The 16,652-nt window shown below is 47.3% G+C and overlaps 1 protein-coding gene across 1 annotated transcript in view; it reads right to left on the reverse strand.

Moving 5' to 3' along the window:
• Window positions 1–5,199: 5,199 nt before the first annotated feature.
• The window catches only part of LOC129061469 (bifunctional heparan sulfate N-deacetylase/N-sulfotransferase 3-like), a 78,266-nt gene continuing 66,813 nt past the window's right edge, over window positions 5,200–16,652 (reverse strand). Inside the window, exons 14-17 of the mRNA XM_054562143.1 lie at window positions 13,833–14,003; window positions 12,368–12,477; window positions 7,191–7,293; window positions 5,200–5,432 (exon numbers count right to left, since the gene is read on the reverse strand). Coding sequence (XP_054418118.1) covers window positions 5,313–5,432; window positions 7,191–7,293; window positions 12,368–12,477; window positions 13,833–14,003 — 504 coding nt within the window. The 3' untranslated portion in view covers window positions 5,200–5,312. The remainder of the gene's footprint in view (window positions 5,433–7,190; window positions 7,294–12,367; window positions 12,478–13,832; window positions 14,004–16,652) is intronic.

Below are 16,652 nucleotides of genomic sequence, written 5' to 3' on the forward strand. Positions count from 1 at the left end.
CACAGGCCGAGGCCTTTACGTGCGCTCTTTATGTGCTGCTCGTGTGCACTCTTCTTGCTCCTCATCTTCCTGATTTTTCAGCAGACATTTTTATTTTCAGTTTTGCATCTACCTCTGTTTGCTTTTTCTATGGCTCTACACAATGCAGTTAAACGTAGATTTCTGCTGAATTTGTCAGGGGCCAAAAGCAGACCAGAGTGTTCCCACTCTGCCCAGAGGCCCAGGGGTGGAGGGGTGGAGCCTCTTGGGCCCAATGTCTGCCTCCAAGGTTGTCCCCACATGGGTGGCCCTGCCCTGGGCAGACGCTGGGGCGGAGGCTGGGACATCGAGAGAACTGATGAAAAAAGGAGACAGGCAGTTACCAGTGGTCACTTACAACTTTCCGTGTTGACAGAGCGGGGAATTGGGGCCCCAAAAGGAAGAGTGACTGACCCAACGTTGTTCAGTTAAGACCAGATGTTAGACTACGGTCCTGTCTGTCCTCCTTGTTATTCCACTTGTTCTGAGGACATCCCGCAATACACTCGGGGTGGAAACACCGTGTTTTATCAAGCTGATCGTAGGCGGGAATAAGGAGTGGTTAATATTGTATTTTCATAGCTTTTTATTATTTTTAAAATGACAATCTTTAACTTCTTACAAGTTTGTCAATTTATTCATTTGAAAGTGAAGTACACTTTATTTTTGATAGCATTTGTTTTGTGTGCCTTTAAAAGTTGGGTTTTTTTTTTCTTTTGCTTTGAAGGACAAATCAAGTTCTGAAAAGATACGCTAAAACCCTAAGAGTACAGAGCATTTTGAGCTTGCATTTCTGTTTAAGTGGTCAAAACTGAAAAAGTTCAGGTTCAGAATATTACTAACCATATAGAGAAAAGAAAGCCAGTTTTCTCTGGTCCCACTGTATAAATTATGCATAATATTTAAGAGCAAGAGCTGGTCTCCATTTCAGTTATTGATGTGAAATAGAGCATTTTGGCTTCAGAAACGTAGTCAGAAGGCATTTTCTGTGCCCAGTTTATTCCCTCAGAACCAAGAAGCAGCTTGCTGGAGACGGTTTTATGTGGGGTTTGTCCCAGGTCCCATGTGCCTTGGAAATTAATGTCTTATGTTTCATTCAGTTCGGGTCAGTGTTCTGTACGGTACAAAGTGGGTGAATACATTCTTCCTAAAAGTGTCTTAGAGACTCAATGCTGCAAGTATTTAATTTGTGAAATTTGCTTTTACTTCTTTGAAAGGGACTGCTAGGTCAATAAAGTGACCTAAATCTGGCAAGCGACTGTCTCTCCTAAATACTTCATGATGCTATTCATGATCTTCTTCCTCTAAGGCAGCGACTGTCACCCGGCGCGCTGCAAGAATGTCTAAAACTCGCAGTGCCTGACCGTTGAGTCAGGGGCACTGGCCTCTTTCCTCTCAGATTGTCAAATGAAAAAATAACAACGGCCAATCCAACATTAGCTGCCTGGTGTGAATGAATCAAAATTGTATCTTTTTTTGTGTGTGTCAGATTGGTAAAAGTTATATTTTTTGGTGTGCTGCAGAATTTTAGCAATTAGTTTTTGTGTGCCATGAAATGAAAAAGGTTGAAAGTCTCTGCTCTAAAGGATGCTGTGAAGGAGAAGGTGAAAATGTAGCTGGTTCCAACTTCTGTGATTTATTAATCTTTGTATTTGTAACTTTGGGGAATAAACCAAGAAATGATAAAACCTCAGAGATGAAGATAGCTACAGATTTAATAGAAGAAGGTGCAAGGAGATATTAAAAAATGTCATACACTAATAACTCAGCGAATAAATCCTTTGTGACATTTGCTAAGAGCACTGACTATACAGAAAACTCTTATCCACGACAAGCTGGGGACAGTAAATGGCAAGAGTCAGGAGCAGCACCGGGTGCGGGAAGTGGCCGCACGATCTGCTATGTCCTCTGGGCCACAGGGAAAGGTTTGCTCCAAGCAGAGGCTCGATCTTCACTCTGTGTTCAGTTTCCACCCTCAAAGCTAAAAGCTGTGGCTTGACCTCGTGACATTTAGCTTGTTTCTAGGTAGGTAAGCGAAGGGAATAGAAGCATTTCAAGCCAACACAGGTAATTTCTGGAGGATTAGCCTGCACGGGCATGAACTGTCCTTGTCAGGACGGGGCTGTTTGGGGACGGGTGTGTGTGTGGGACAGGTGCGTGGGGAGGGCTGGAAGGGGGTGGGTGTTGCGAGTGGGGACCCAGCCGTCGTGGCTTCGATGGAGCAGAACTCAGCCGTGGAGGGCCGTCTGAGACGAGAGATGGCCCTTCAGAAGGAACATTTGCACAGTCCGTGCCTCCGCGTCGGTCAGCCTTTAGCTGCCCCGTGTCTCTCAGAACTCGCGCCACAGACACCTCTGGGAAGTGGACGGTTATGTCGTCATAAGCCAGAAACATTGGTGGGGCTGGTTTAGAAAGCAGTCACCCATCGGCTGGAACATAAGGTGGCGCATTTACCTAGAAAATCGGGGTGAGACATTCTCCAGCTTGGAGAAAGCTGGGAGTTCCCCTGGGAGTTCTGGGCGGCCTGTTGGGAGACGCTGGAGCGCCCAGACAGGGGGGCTGTGAGCTGAGAGCATCCGATGTCGGGGGGGAGGGGCTGGGACAGAGAAGAGGAAGTTTGTGGAAAATGTAGAAAAGTGGCTGACTCTCCCACCTCCTTTTCTGCACACGCTGTTTTGCTAGATTTCTAATAAAAAAAGAGACCAGCTCGCACCTATGCTCTCTCGCCACCTCCCACTCGGTCCCAGGGAGCACACACTCAGACGCCCACTTGCCACCTCAGCCACCGGGCCCACACGCTTCATTTTCTTATCCAGTTTATTGTTGTACATATGATATTCCGTGCTCCTGTAGGAATTATATCCAGGTTTACTTTTATTTTAAAAATCTCAGGGAAAAAAATGTTTCCAGTAATTTTCATTCAATGTGAATGACAAGAATATTAGAGCTATAAACATTGAAAGAACCGTTTCCTTTCTTCCTGAGGAAGTTTCCTATTTTAAACAATGAGAAGGAACTCTATAGAAAGCTAGTTTTCGGTTACTTTCTCTCTCACTCACTTCTCCCGTGTACTTGTTACTCTGTGACCCCATGGCCGCCCGCTGGGGCCTGCGCTGTAGCAGGCGCGCCAACGCGAGGCCGCCCCCCTCCCAGGGGCGTGGAGGGCTGGGGGTCCTCGCCAAGGGTCCTGCTCTAGGCAGCGTCCTCCCTGTGCTGCGGATGACCTCTTCCCTTTTCTCCTTTCATTATACAAGTGTGTTTTTAACCTTTACCTTCAAGGGCGAGCTGTTCAGTGGGCTCAGTTTACCTAGACAGAAATCATGCCATTAGCAATTTTTTTCAGAAGTTTAAATGCACATCTCATTATTAAAACATCAATGTATCCATTTTCTATTCTTTTTTTCTTTTATCAGCGGAACTGTTGTCAAAACACAAGCATGGTGCTGCAAATAACTGCTGGGGCCCGTTCTCACTAGGTTTGGCCTTCTTGGCCGCTTTTCCTAAAGGGACGGCACCCATGTTCCCCGCAGGCCGGGCACATCTGCTTGGGAAAGGTAGCAGCAAGCTGAAGGCTGAGTGCGCCGCGTCCGTCCCAGGACTTGGATTTTGCTGTTACAGTCATGGGTCTTAAAAACTGATTCTTTTGCCAATTCTTTCTGCTAATAACTTGTTTAAAAATGTGTGTATTGTTTGGGCACATAAAACTTTAAGAAACATATAATTAATAATTATAATGTAATTTTTAAAATTTATAGTAAGTGGAAGGATCTCAAGGCTTGTTTTATAATTACTGAATAATTGGTACTGTTTCACACATAATAACAATAAAAATATTTGGGTGATTGATTTTCCTTGCATATCTTGTCTTCTCCTAGTCATACTTTTGATAATGTTTTATAAAGGCTTATGTAACTATGGCAGGGAATTTATTTACTACTTACATATTTTATGTGTAGTGTGCATTTAAAAATTACGTAAATATAAATATAGGAAGATACATATGACATTCTTTTCTTTTTTAAATACTCTGTTATTCATACAATGATTTAAAATTTAAGTGTAAGTATATTTTAAGAACTGTGCCTGCGTTATCTTTGTACTTCCTCCATTTATTCAGAAGATGATCCATTCATAAGTTTAACTATGTTCTACTGTCTTCCACGAGAGCGATGTATGAACGATGCTAAAAAATGGGACTCTGCCCTGCTATTTCTTTTTTGCCTTGTACTAAATGTATCATTGCAAATATCAGATTAACTATCATATATTAATTTGTTTTTTGTTATAAACCTCTACATTATACAATTTCATTTAGAACTATGTGAAAAGCGTAGTTTTTCTATAATACAAAGGTAAATAACCTAACATGTCATGCAGAGAAACTGTCCTTCATTTTCCTTTGATAGGTTTTGTTCTGAGGAACGTTTAAGAAAAAGTTATTCACATTTAAGTGCCAGTCTGTTTCTGGAGGCAGCTCACGCCTCAGCTTCTGTGCCGGGTGTTCCTGCACATGCAGGGGGTGTGCTGGAGGCGGTGGTGGCTCAGAGGGGACACAGTCGTCAGGGGTCTACCTTCAGGGCTCCCTTTAGAGGCTCCAGGCGGAACATGTCTCATTGTTGTTACTGTTCTGGAATACTTAGTGTATTTCTATTTACCTTCCAATGGCTTTACAGCAGTGTAACCACTGCGTTATGGTAGAGGAGTTAGTCATTTTTATGTAAATGCGCTAGACTGTATTTGAAAATAACTTTTTTTTTTTTTGCTATAGCAGTTGTCTTTCTTTGATGCATATAAAGCTCATACATATTTTTTCCCCTACTCTAATCTTGCACAAATTGTAAATTACAGCTCTTCCTAAATGCTTTGGTGGATTTATATTTTGGCAAGTGTTCTTTACGGGTGTTAGGCCTTTGGCATTTTATGTTATGTTGTGATGCTTATTTTGCTGCTTGTTTCGTAGGATACTTTCTAGAATCAAAGAATAAGGAAACATCGCACAGGCAAACAGTGGTCTAAAATTCTACAGAGACACAGTCTTAGTGGACCTGTGAAATGGAGCGTTTGAGTTTGATACTCACATTGGTCCACGGCAGCCCCAGGGCCCGGGCTGAGGTGCGGGGAGGAGCAGGCCCGGAGGCTTGCGACGGGCGCTTTTCCTTTTTCTAGCCATCCCCATGCCAGCACACAGAGGGAACTTTTTGTTTACTCCTCTGAAGAGGTATATTTTTAAGCAGCCTTTTGGTAGCTTCTGGAAGCTTTGGGAAGGTGCTTGGATGTCAGAAGCATCCCCAGCGCTACGCCGCCTTCTGCAGCTCCTGTCGCAGCCAGGCCGGCAGCGGCTGCCCCAGCCTGTGCAGCAGCCTGGAGAGCCCCAGGTTGTGGTCCCGGTAGTAGCCGGACAGGAAGGCTCTGCTCTGGGGGGCAGGAAGGGGGAGAGCACACTCTGTTTCCCGGGCCATCACAGCGCACTTTGCCCGCCCCGCCTGCCACGCCTGTGCGCCTGCATCACACACGTGGACCTTTACTTAGCACAAGAAAAATCCAGGGACTCGGTTCTTACATGACCTGCGTCTATACACAGTTTCACTAGGGAAAGAGCTTCCATCATAAACATGTCATTTATTTGACTGTGTAGAATTAAATGTTAAAATAACTAGATTGAGTTGATGGAAATAGAACTTAACAATACTCTCTATGAACATCATCCCAGCCTTAAAGAAAGAGTTAGCTTGGCCAGTCTACGCTATTAAGTACTCCTTTGTTATCATTAATTTGCATTTATATTTTGAATACTTTGGAGATACTTATATTTTAAGGCATTTACAAAACCCTGACTGCTGAAACTGTGCTGTCAGCCTTACAAATACGGCAGGGGAGCAGGGGACTCTGCCCCGGGTGCGTGGGTGCCACTTGAGCCGAGGCCGGACAGCAGTGCCCCAGCAGCCGCCCTGACTTCACCGCCGGGACCGCCTGAAGCGGGGCAGGCCGTGGCCTGCGGCGGTGGCGGGTGCAGCTGGCGCGGAGTGCGCCTGGCCATCCGTGGTGAGGGACTTGTGGGGGCGTTTCTGTGCCTGTGCCCGTGCCCCCGCCCCCGCCCTGCCTTACACGACACTGGGAGCTTTAAAGCACTCGTTGAATCCCCTGGGCTCTTCTTCCTGGATGGCCTACGTGGCACTCCATTTTAAACGCCACAGAAAAAGCCTCGTCCCGATGGTCAGTTTCCTGCCGCATGCTGGGTTTTGGAGGAATCACGATCTTTGGCACTGGGCCAAGCACCTGTGCGCTGTTCTGAGCAGCCCTGAGATGAGGGAGGGCCCAGCCCTTTGTGTGGCCCTGCGTCCGTCTGTCTTAGCCCGTCAGCCCCGCTGGGACGCTCAGGCCGGGCCAAGGTGGGCGTGAGTTAGGCCTCCCGTCTGGGAGCCCCATTGCTCTGTGCCCTTTGCTTGGCCGGACCTGAAGCCCAGTCGGGGAAGAGTGAGTTTCCTAAGGTCCCCTGTGTCCTCTCTGAATAGCCCACTTCGCATTGTTTCTTGCGGTGACTTAATATTCCCACATGGCAACTGATGGTCCCGCACCCTAATCCACGGCCGCATCGAACCCCCGGCCCGGTTCTCCCGCCCACCCCTCTGGCACCCGGACTGAGCCTCCTGAGATCGAGGGTGAGCTCAGCCACCTCGCTTTCTTGGCCATGTGGGCATCATGTTCAAGCCTGGCGAGGGGTTTGGTGGCACCAGACAGTTCGAAGCTTAGCACGCCAGCAACTGTCACCATACAGGATGCAGCACACAGCTCCAAAGTGGCCCCGTGAAGGGACAGTGGGAATCTTCTGGTTCTGTTTGCAGTTTCTGGCTGATATGTTTCCTGCCTTGGCCTCAGTTAACATTTTTAGTGCTACCATTTCTGTGAGCGTAGCATTATTTTTGGAATGAGATGCCATCTTCTTTTGTTCTGATTCAGAATGGGAAATCCTATTGTTTCTCTTTATTCCTGCCCAACAGGTGACATGTCTCATTGGAAAAATCAAAACAAGCAGCCTGGGTGCTTTGAAATCCAAACGCTGCTTTTAATTTTTAGAAAGGCTAAATTTTGATTTCAATCACCTTTTTAAGAAACTAGATATATTATTATTTAGAATTTGGCTAATTTAGTTTGCATTTTAAGCTGCTACTTACCTCAGGGTCCATGGGAGGGTATTTTCTTCCTTTGCTCTTTCCAAGGCATTTTGTTTTACCTTCTTCCAGCAACTGACACCAGAAACCTTTGTGAGGATCAAACCTAAAAAAAGGAAAAACAGTATTTTTCAAGTAATTTATAAGATATAATGACCCTGAACATGAATATTTTTATTTGAGTATTAATCTGTAACCAGGGAAACTGGCACCCTTTTTGACTACATCTCTTTGCACAAAGCCTGTTGGCAGAACTCTCAGTCCATCTGTCAGATTTGTGAGTTGGCCAGATTCCTAATAGAAACGTTGTCAGCAGAAGGTCTCCTATTAATAGAAATTAATAAGCCTACCTCCTTCATCTGGAAGGGAAAAGTTTTATACATTTCAAGCCCATTTTTTCCCTTTCCAGGGTTTAAAAACGACAAGTCAGGCCCCACCCGTCTCTCTGGACAGACGTAGTGCTTATGCCATAAACTGCAGAGCTACAGAGGAGGAGGGCCGTGCTGCAACACGGGGATCCGTTCAGGGCTCCCCGTCTATCGCTCACCTCACTGTGTCCCAGAGCCACTGCCCGATTTTGCTAGGAGCTCTGAATTAAAGTACCAGCACCTACGAAATTGGATTTTAATGCCATAATTTTATAAACAAAGTAGTATTAGCTCATTACATTTAATTTTCATTCACTAAAATATTTCATGTAACTGTCATTTGAGCTTTCATTCAACCCCTTCCTGACTTCCGTGCCTGTTCGCACTTCACGAGGTGTGCGGCTCTGCGCCTGTTCCCCAAACGGGAGCTGAGCAGTAGATGAAAGAGGAGGAAGCATTGATCACGTTTTCTTTTTGGCGGCCTTGTGAGGTGTAACTTGCGAGCCGTGACACTCAGCCATCCTTGGCGTGCAGCTCAGTGCTCTGTGGGGAATGCGCACCCCGCCCTACTACCCCGCCACCCAGGTGGGGGGCGTTTCTCCCCCATCCCTGGGGACCGTGGCAGCTGGTCCTGGGCGTCGGCGCAGCCTGGCCGAGTGCTGGTCTGCTGTCTTTTCTCAGCCTGTCTTTTCTGGACATTTTCCTTTTTTCCTTTTCCTTTGCTGGTGAGGATATGCCAACCTTTGTTAACCCATTTCCCAGCTGATAAACACATGGACTGGCTCCAGTTGGGGGCTATTATGAAGGTTGCTGCTGGGCACATGTCTTGGGGACAGTCCATTTCTCTGGAGATGGAATCCTAGGACTGCACTGGTGTGTTTGTGAAAGTCTGTTGAATTTTTTAAAAATCCGCAAAACTGCTTTTCCGAAGTTGCCACATATTACATGTTACTGTAGTAATATATGAGGGTTCCAGTTTCTCCACCGTCTCACCAACATTTGATACTGTCTTTTGGATTAGAGCCATTTTGTCGCATCTCATGGTGGCTCCATTTGCTCATTGGTATGATGACACATTTATGATGCAAAGTCACAGTCATGTGTCTGGAGATGGGTTCTTTTGACAATCAAGTTGGAGACAGCTTAAAACCTCATTTTAAGGTTTCAGTTTTTTGAAGGAAGTACTTCCTGTTGATAGGGCATTCATTAGTAAAAATGCACAGTGTTGTGCTTCTCCAGCTCTGGCGTCTTGTTCCAACGTGGAGAGCTGAGTGGGTTGGAGTAGAGGCTGCAACTACTGCCTGGCTGCATTGGCGCCCTGCCTCCTTGCTGAGCTGTTCTGTGCCCCAGTTCCTTTGCTGAAAACTGGAGCTAATGGGATCTGTCACATAGTGTTGTTACGAAGCAATTCATGAAAATACTTACTACACATAGCATATTCTGACTTTGAAATGTAACAACCACTTTTGAAAACAAATTCATCCCAAGAAATAGGAGCATACGATTCTCTTCTCTTTTACCACATAGCACCCTGGGCTCTCTTCCTTGGGTCACCTAGAGATTAAGCAGATTTCCACTGCCGCGGAGGCTGCTTTGGCTGCTGAGAGAAGTCTTCACGCAGTGCGTTTTGACTCAGACTGCTCTCGGGTGGCATGGGGGAGGGTTCCTGGCACAGGGACTTGGCTGCCAGAGAAGTGATATTGGGCGGAGCAGAGGTCCTTTTGAGCTTCGAAGCAGCTTCAGCTCTTTATCACTCAGCTAAGCCCCATCCACACAACAAACAAACACAACCTTGATGCAAGCCCTGGCTATCAATTCCTTATTGCCCACTTATTGGGGGCTTCACAGTAAGTTAGTATTAAACGTCCATACGCTTCTGTCTGCTTGCATTCAGGCTGACAAACAGGATCACTGACAGAGAAGGGAAGCCCTCAGGTTCAGGGGTCTCACTCCCTGGGGTTTCTAGGGGGCCCCTGTCCAGGCCACTGGTGGCTAAGGGTAACTGTGAATGGATATACTCACCGAACAGTTGAGAGCTTGTATTTTTCATGGTAGCTGATAAAAATGAACACAGTTCCATGCTGACCATTATTTTCCCTGCTTTCCGTCAAACGATCAGTCAGCTTTAAAGCACTAGGTGACACAAACCCCGAGAGCTAAAATAACGTCAGCGCGTCAGTCCTGTTTACAGTCGTGGGATTAGGGTTATGTTAAACAAGAGTTGTGAGTATCAATTTACCTCACTGAATGAGAAAGTTCCCGTTTATATTGTTAAGAGCTTATTCTGCTTATTTCAAATCACACCCACACTTCCTAAGAAATCACATTTTTTTTTACATATTCAGTATGTCGCTTGAAGTCCATGGTGACAGCGGTAAGTCATTTTAAGACCTCACACCCTATCCAACACCATGTGAAACTTGGAAGTCTCGACCGCTTCCTTCAGTGACTGTGGAAAGGGATAAATAATATTCTTGACAAGAGAAACTGATGGCCATTTTTTGAAAATCATTTTGAAACTGGCATTTTTTGTGTTGAAGACCATCAGTTTTTGCGCTCTCACACGGGAGCTGCCTTCCGTGCCCAGCGTGTGAGCTGGGCCTTCGCGTAGCCTCCCTCACGTGCTCCACTGGGCGCAAAGCGCTGGCTCGGGGCCCGTGGAGGGGCTGTGTCTGATTGCAGCTCACTGCATTCTTAGAGGGCCTTATGCCCATTTTTTTAAGTGCCAAAGAGACAGGCTTCACTGTCACCAGCAAGAACAGGAAGCAATGAATGGCATTTCCGAGATGCTCCTTTTGTCCGCCTGCTACCCCAGCGTGTGCAAAGCACCACGCAAACCGCTGCTCAGTGCAGGTGTCTTAACCAGAGTAACCGAAGGCCCGGGGCACGGGAGGGCATTCTTACACCAACTGAGACTGGGGACAATGACAGGAAGTGCCAAATACTCTGTGGCAGGCAGGCACGCTGCTGCTGTTTGCCAGATGCATCAGGCCTGCTGCCGGCTAACGAGACAACAGAACAAGGAACAAACCACTGTAGTCATCCCCGTAGGGGGCGAGAGGTGGAGACCACCCCTGTTGAATCTTGCTGCTCCGCTTGCTGAGCCCCCGCCAGAGAACCGTGCGGCAGGGCATTGCAGCCGGTGCGCCCAGGTGCCCAGCGGGCCGCAGCTGTCGGCCGGCAGCGCGCTGCTTGGCTGTCACCCCTCTGCCGTCCGCAGCCCCGTTCCCCGCAGCGGAGCTTGCTGTCAGTGAGGTGTGCAGGGCAGAGCACCCGCATGCAGGTTGAGGGCCAGCCTGGGGAAAAGGTGGCGTGTCTTTCCAGAACAGCCCACTTTCCTTCTCTGAAATAGTACAGTGTTATGTTGGGTATGTGATAAATGAGACCCAAGATGAGCCAATGTGATAGAACACTGTTTAGAAAATAAAAACTTCCTTTCCCAGGAGACACTTAGAGCAATATAAAACAGGAAGTAGACTTGAATTGCTAGCTGCAACTGAAATCACTCGGCTTTCTTAGGTCACGCTGGGAGTTAAGCACAGGGGGCTGATGCCTGAGTTAGCCAGAATTAAGCTCCTGCAAGCTCGAAGGGGACTCGTGGCACAGAAATCGTGTTGTCCGCCAGCTAATGGCACCAACGAAGGAGAGGGCTCTGGGAAGGAGGCTGGGAACTCGGGTGCCACCCTCTCCCTTCTCTTCGAACCCCAAACATCGCCCTTCTGTGTGTCCCTCTGTGTGTGATTTGTGCAAGATGTTTTTCTGCCAATGTTTTACTGTAAATACCACTGAAAGGTAAAGAATCCTGCCTCTCATTTCACCTTCTCACATAGGATAAAGAGCACATTGGAAAGGGAACATCAATTCATCCATAGAACTGGGTGTTACATCAATAAATACAATGGAAAAATTCCACAATGCAGCCTTTTCCAGTTTGTTTTAAGGCTTGGTCTATGACTGTAAAATTAAATATGTATGTTACAGTGAGAGGCGGGTCATAGCCCATCCACCAGCATCTTCAAGCCGCTCCAGGCATGTGACACAGGAACAAACACAACCCTTGTCCCTCGGGCGGCCAGCCCTTGCACATGGGCCCAGTAAGATGCTGAAGGAGTCACCCAGTTGGGACTCCAGAGAGGCTGGGGTGCCCAGTTAAGCAGACGCTCTCTCCCCAGCATTCGCACAACCCCAGGAGGACGGGCCTCCTTAGATCCTGGTGCCTCGCTTGCCTCACCTGGTCCCTGTCCCGCTGGGGGCTTTACCTAGGAAAATCACAGGGAACCAGCAAGAGGAAACAGAACCAGAGCTGCAACCACTGAGGCCCCTGCAGGAGAGGGGGTGAGTCAGCCCCACAGTGGGTGAGGCCAGAGAGGCAGACACGGGTCCCTTCGCACCCCTCTGCCCACACAGCGCCCGTGGGCTGCCCTTGCGGTCAGCGCTGTGTGTGAAGGCCGCTCACAGCTACTGGTGAGTCCCCTCTTCCGACTCGGGAGCCCAAGCACTGTCCGTTAGACAGGCTCAGCATGACCAGTGGACAGGCAGCCTCTTCTAAGTTGAGGCGCTGGTTTTGCGATTTACAACTGTTTTGTTCCCCAGCCCCTTCCAGAGGAAAGTTTTCATAGTTAGAAATCAAAAGAGGACTTTGACATGTCTTTGCCACGTGGCTTAAATGCTCTTTCCCAAGTGGCTGATGTCAACCTGGACAAGAATCAGTACATATGGAACAGCTGGCACGAACTACGCCAACAAACTACAATTTCCTTAAAACCATTTTGCTGCTGAAACCGCAATGTGTTCATTAGAACACAGACTTACGTTAAAGCTTCTGAGTAATTATAATGACGAGAGACTCCTAGAAACTTCTGGACTTCATCCATCACAGTAGCAGGATCTGTTCTCAGCTGTTGCCCATCAATAATCAGCAGCTAAGTTACCAAAGAAAGAGAAAAGGCAATGTACATTGAGAAAGACAAGGAACTGTATTGTACAAGTTCTCTGCAGTCTTATTTGTTCAGGAGGAGGCCCTGTACTGAGGGGTCTGCATGCACCACTCATAGACCAGACCAGGTGGCCCTCTCAGGTAACCCGCGACAAGAAACAAATTGCACGAATTGAACGCACTCTTGTTCTGTAAGTGGAGAAGTCCTGCAAACACTGTGCGAACAAAAAAGCCCCCTGAGGGGACCAGGGGGGCTTAAGAAATGTGGCTCTACACTCACAAGTGGAAACCAGGTCTACAAATGTGCAGCCACGGAGCGTACCATTCGAGCTGGGGAGGACTGCCATCGAAAGGAGGGAAGGTTAGAAGAAGACCTGCTGTAATGCCACACAGGACTGGTCACTCTCTGAGGTTCTGTTTGAAGAGGGAGCACTGTCAAGTTTTAAGGAGGATTTTGATAATCCAGTTACAGAAAGAGATAAGATGCTCAGAAACCTGAGTGTGGACAGGAGTTCCTCAACGGACTAAGTGGGAGAATTGCCTTGTTACTCTGGTTGGAGGGGTGGACCCAGCAAGACAAGTGGCGGCAGAGCGTGATGGAGGGCCCCCAGGCCTGCAGGGCAAGTCTTCCTCACACCTGTTCTATCCTGTCCTGTTTACTCCAGACCAGCATTGTTCAGTAGAGCTTCCTGTGAAGACGGCCGTGCTCCAGAGGTGTGGTGTCTACCAGGAGGCTATCAGGCAGTTGAAACGTGGATGGTGTGATTGGGGAACTGAATGTTTAACTTTCTGTGACTTTAATACACATTCAAACAGCCGTACAAAGTAGCTGCTCTCACGCTGCACAGCATGGTTCCAGACCCACAGCCACGTGGGTTGTGACCAGACTGCTTTTGGCAATCAGCGTCAGCTGTGACTTTGTCATTTGGTTGCTGCTTGGCAAAGGAGACACTCAGTGAAGCTGGGAACAACACAGGATTCAGAAAAATTCTGCAAGGTGGTTTGAGGGAAACAATGGCACTTAAGCAAAACAACGTTTGCCTTGTTTGGTTAGGAGGCGTTCGAGCCTTCTTCTCAGAATAAGAATCAGGGCTGCGAAGCTCTCAAAGCTCTCAACAGTCAGGAAAGGTGTGAGCTAGGAAATAGAGCATGGAGAATGAACCTGAGATACTTTCAGAAAGAAAATTAAACAGCCTTTCTACCTCTGCCTATTTTTTTATTCGTTGCCACAGTCTCATTATTTACAAGCAAGGAGTAAAAGCTGGTAATGTTTTAACGAGTAAAACTTTCCTCTGTGTTGGAGGCAGAGCCAGCCACACTCAAGTTGTCACCGTTCCATACCTGCAAGGCGGGGAAGTACAGGAGCCACCTCTCGATGTGGCTGGCGTACCATCCTGGGACCAAACACCGCTTCTGCAGGGCGCGGAGCTGGGAGGGCGCACTGGGCCCAGCGGAGATCACTTCGTAGAAGCTGAACCTCAGTGCCGTGGGGTCTTTGTGTGATCGCTGATGCTATGGTGTAAAGGTGGATGATGACACTTGAACCTCAGGCAAAAATAATCACAAAGGAATCTCTGGCGAGCCTCCCAGCTGAGGGCAGGGCTGCCTCCCCGCTGGAGAGGCAGCTGCTCTGCACTTGGTAAAGGATGAAACTGCTTTCTCAGAGCATCCGGAGTCGGAGCTCTGACCCGGGGAGAGTGCATTTTTGAGGCCAACTTTATGGACTCGTTTCCTTGGCATATATATTTTATTCTGAAAGTCAACTCTTGGGGGCACTGTGGATGCCCCTGGAGCCCACAAGCAAAGCATTCATCACATGTAGCGAGTGTCACGATGCACGGAACTCACCTGCACGTGGCTGCCGCCCCAGGGATGCACTGTTACAAAAACCCTACTGGCCACTTTAAGGGGAGAAGGGGCTGAACACACTGACATGCACATCTCCTGAAACCCACAGCTTTTCCCCACAGTTCTCGGGTCTGAAAGCCAACACTGTTTGACCTCGCGCTGACCTTTGCAATGAATCAGAAGCATTTCTTACAGAAAACACCAGAGAGCAGCAACCCAAGCAAGAAACTGTTCCACAAGGTCCAGGGGTTCGAGCAAATCGCCTTCGCCCTGAATCGCCCAGTAAGTACCCAGGCTCGGGGGTGGGCGTCGGGGCGTGCACCACATCCGAACGGCAAATTGGGTGCAATTGGGACTCAGGTGACCGTGTACTGCGCACCCCCCTGGACGTGGTGGAGGCCTGCATGTTGTCCTTGTGGAGCGCTTTATTTGTAATATTTGGGGCGTTCTTGTTAGCTTGCAGCCTTGAAACCTCCCTTTTCAGTAAACTCTCAATTTTTCAGGGGCTAAGTGGTTGCCAAGCTCCAATTTTCTTCTTTCTCATTCGGTCAATTAAGGCTCATTTCTCTTTTCTCTAGATACCTGGCAGAAAAGGTAAATGATGCAAAATCGAATCAGTCAATTTGCAGTTTGCTGTTCGTTGTGATTTAAAACGTGGTTCTAGGAGGCTGATGCTAGGGGTCAGCGTGAGGTTGTGGATTCCAGCCTCCGGGGACCCGTCTACTTGTGCGGCCTCCCCCACCCTGATCCAGCTGTAAAACCTGTCCTTAAATCCTGTTGTGAAGCAGGAGACACTGCTTATGTTAGACAAGAAGAGGGCCCTGTGCTGAGAAACTTTGTTCCCTAATATCGTAGATTACCAAGAATTTACCGGCTTGAAATCCTATCAGTGAGAACAGCACATTCTGGTCTTGCTTGGGGGCTGGAAGCCATGGGGCCACCTTACTTCCACTCAGGTGCAGAGTTTCAGGTAAGGGGTTTTTGGACACAACATTCCACATTTATCTTCACTTCATAGCTTCCAAGGAAACAGGAGACAGTCTGCTCTCCAGGCCTGACCCCCCGATAACCCCTCACATGCGTGTGGCCCTGCTGTAAGCTGACCAGAACACTCCATTTTAATTTTACCCGAATCCTCCCCTTATAAATCCTTCCCTTCTTTAGGGAGGTGCCCGGTCCTTCCTCTGCTCCGCCGATGGGTGTACCTGACCTGTGTCCCATGGTCTTTGTTGGATGGGCTTTATCACTCGGTGGGAGTCTGTGTGCCACTCAGTACTTCCTGATTTACTCTCTGGTTGTTTACACATATTTCTCCAATTACATGGTAAGCAGCCTCGAATGTAACATCCACATGTATTAATTTATTGTGAGATCACACTTAGAATAGTACTTTGTGCGTGGTAGTCATTAAAACTAATGAATGGGTGAACACGAGATATCAGGAAAGCATTTCTTAAATTACCAAATGGCAGAAGGATAAATAAGGATGCTAGAGACTAGGGACACTGACTTGTATTAATTTTATGTTCTTATATTTAATTTTGGGTGCTTTTTATTGAACCTTTTCCACTTGGTGATTAAAATATCACTAGGACAGTTTTTTTCTAGTGTTTTTAATGATTCATTAAAGCAAAACAGGTATTTGCTATATAAGTATTATTATGAGAGTCTGTTAGAGTAGCTCAAAGCGATAATTTCTGCTCTAGGTTCACTGACATCAGAAGCAACGGCCATGGGGGTGGGTGGAAGGCCCACAGGGTTTAGACTGGCTGGGCTTCCTGGTAGGAAGGGCTCTTGCATTTAGTTTTGCTGCTAAGTTTTAAGTTTTTCTTTTTCAGTACAAGCAGTTATTTAAGATGTTTTAGAGTCAGGCTCATCAATCTATAGCCCACCAGTTAAATTTGGTTCCCACTTGTATTAAATAAAGTTTTACTGGCACACAGCTAAGCTCATTCACTTACATACTCTCTGTGGCCACTTTTGAACACAGCAGCAGAGCTGCGACAGAGACCAGCCCCGGGGCCGGCCAAGCCTGCAACCTGCCTCTCTGTCCCCGCAGAGCAAACCTGGGACGTCGCTGGGGGATGCGTTCCATTCCTCAATGGTAAAACAGGCAGTAAAAGCGGCATTACACGTTTGGGGGAAAAATAATAACTTTAAATTATTATAATATTTTACTTTAAAAATGCATATGTATGGAAGCACAGATATACCTCAGTATGTATTATTTTGTTTGTTGTATTTTAATTTCCTCATTGCACTAATGCATTTCATTCAATAAATTAATTAAATGAGTAAAAAATTAATAAAATC

Source organism: Pteronotus mesoamericanus, unplaced genomic scaffold (assembly GCF_021234165.1).
Source record: "Pteronotus mesoamericanus isolate MK-2021 breed Mesoamerican mustached bat unplaced genomic scaffold, CSHL_Meso_final contig_163, whole genome shotgun sequence".
Lineage (NCBI taxonomy): Eukaryota > Metazoa > Chordata > Mammalia > Chiroptera > Mormoopidae > Pteronotus > Pteronotus mesoamericanus.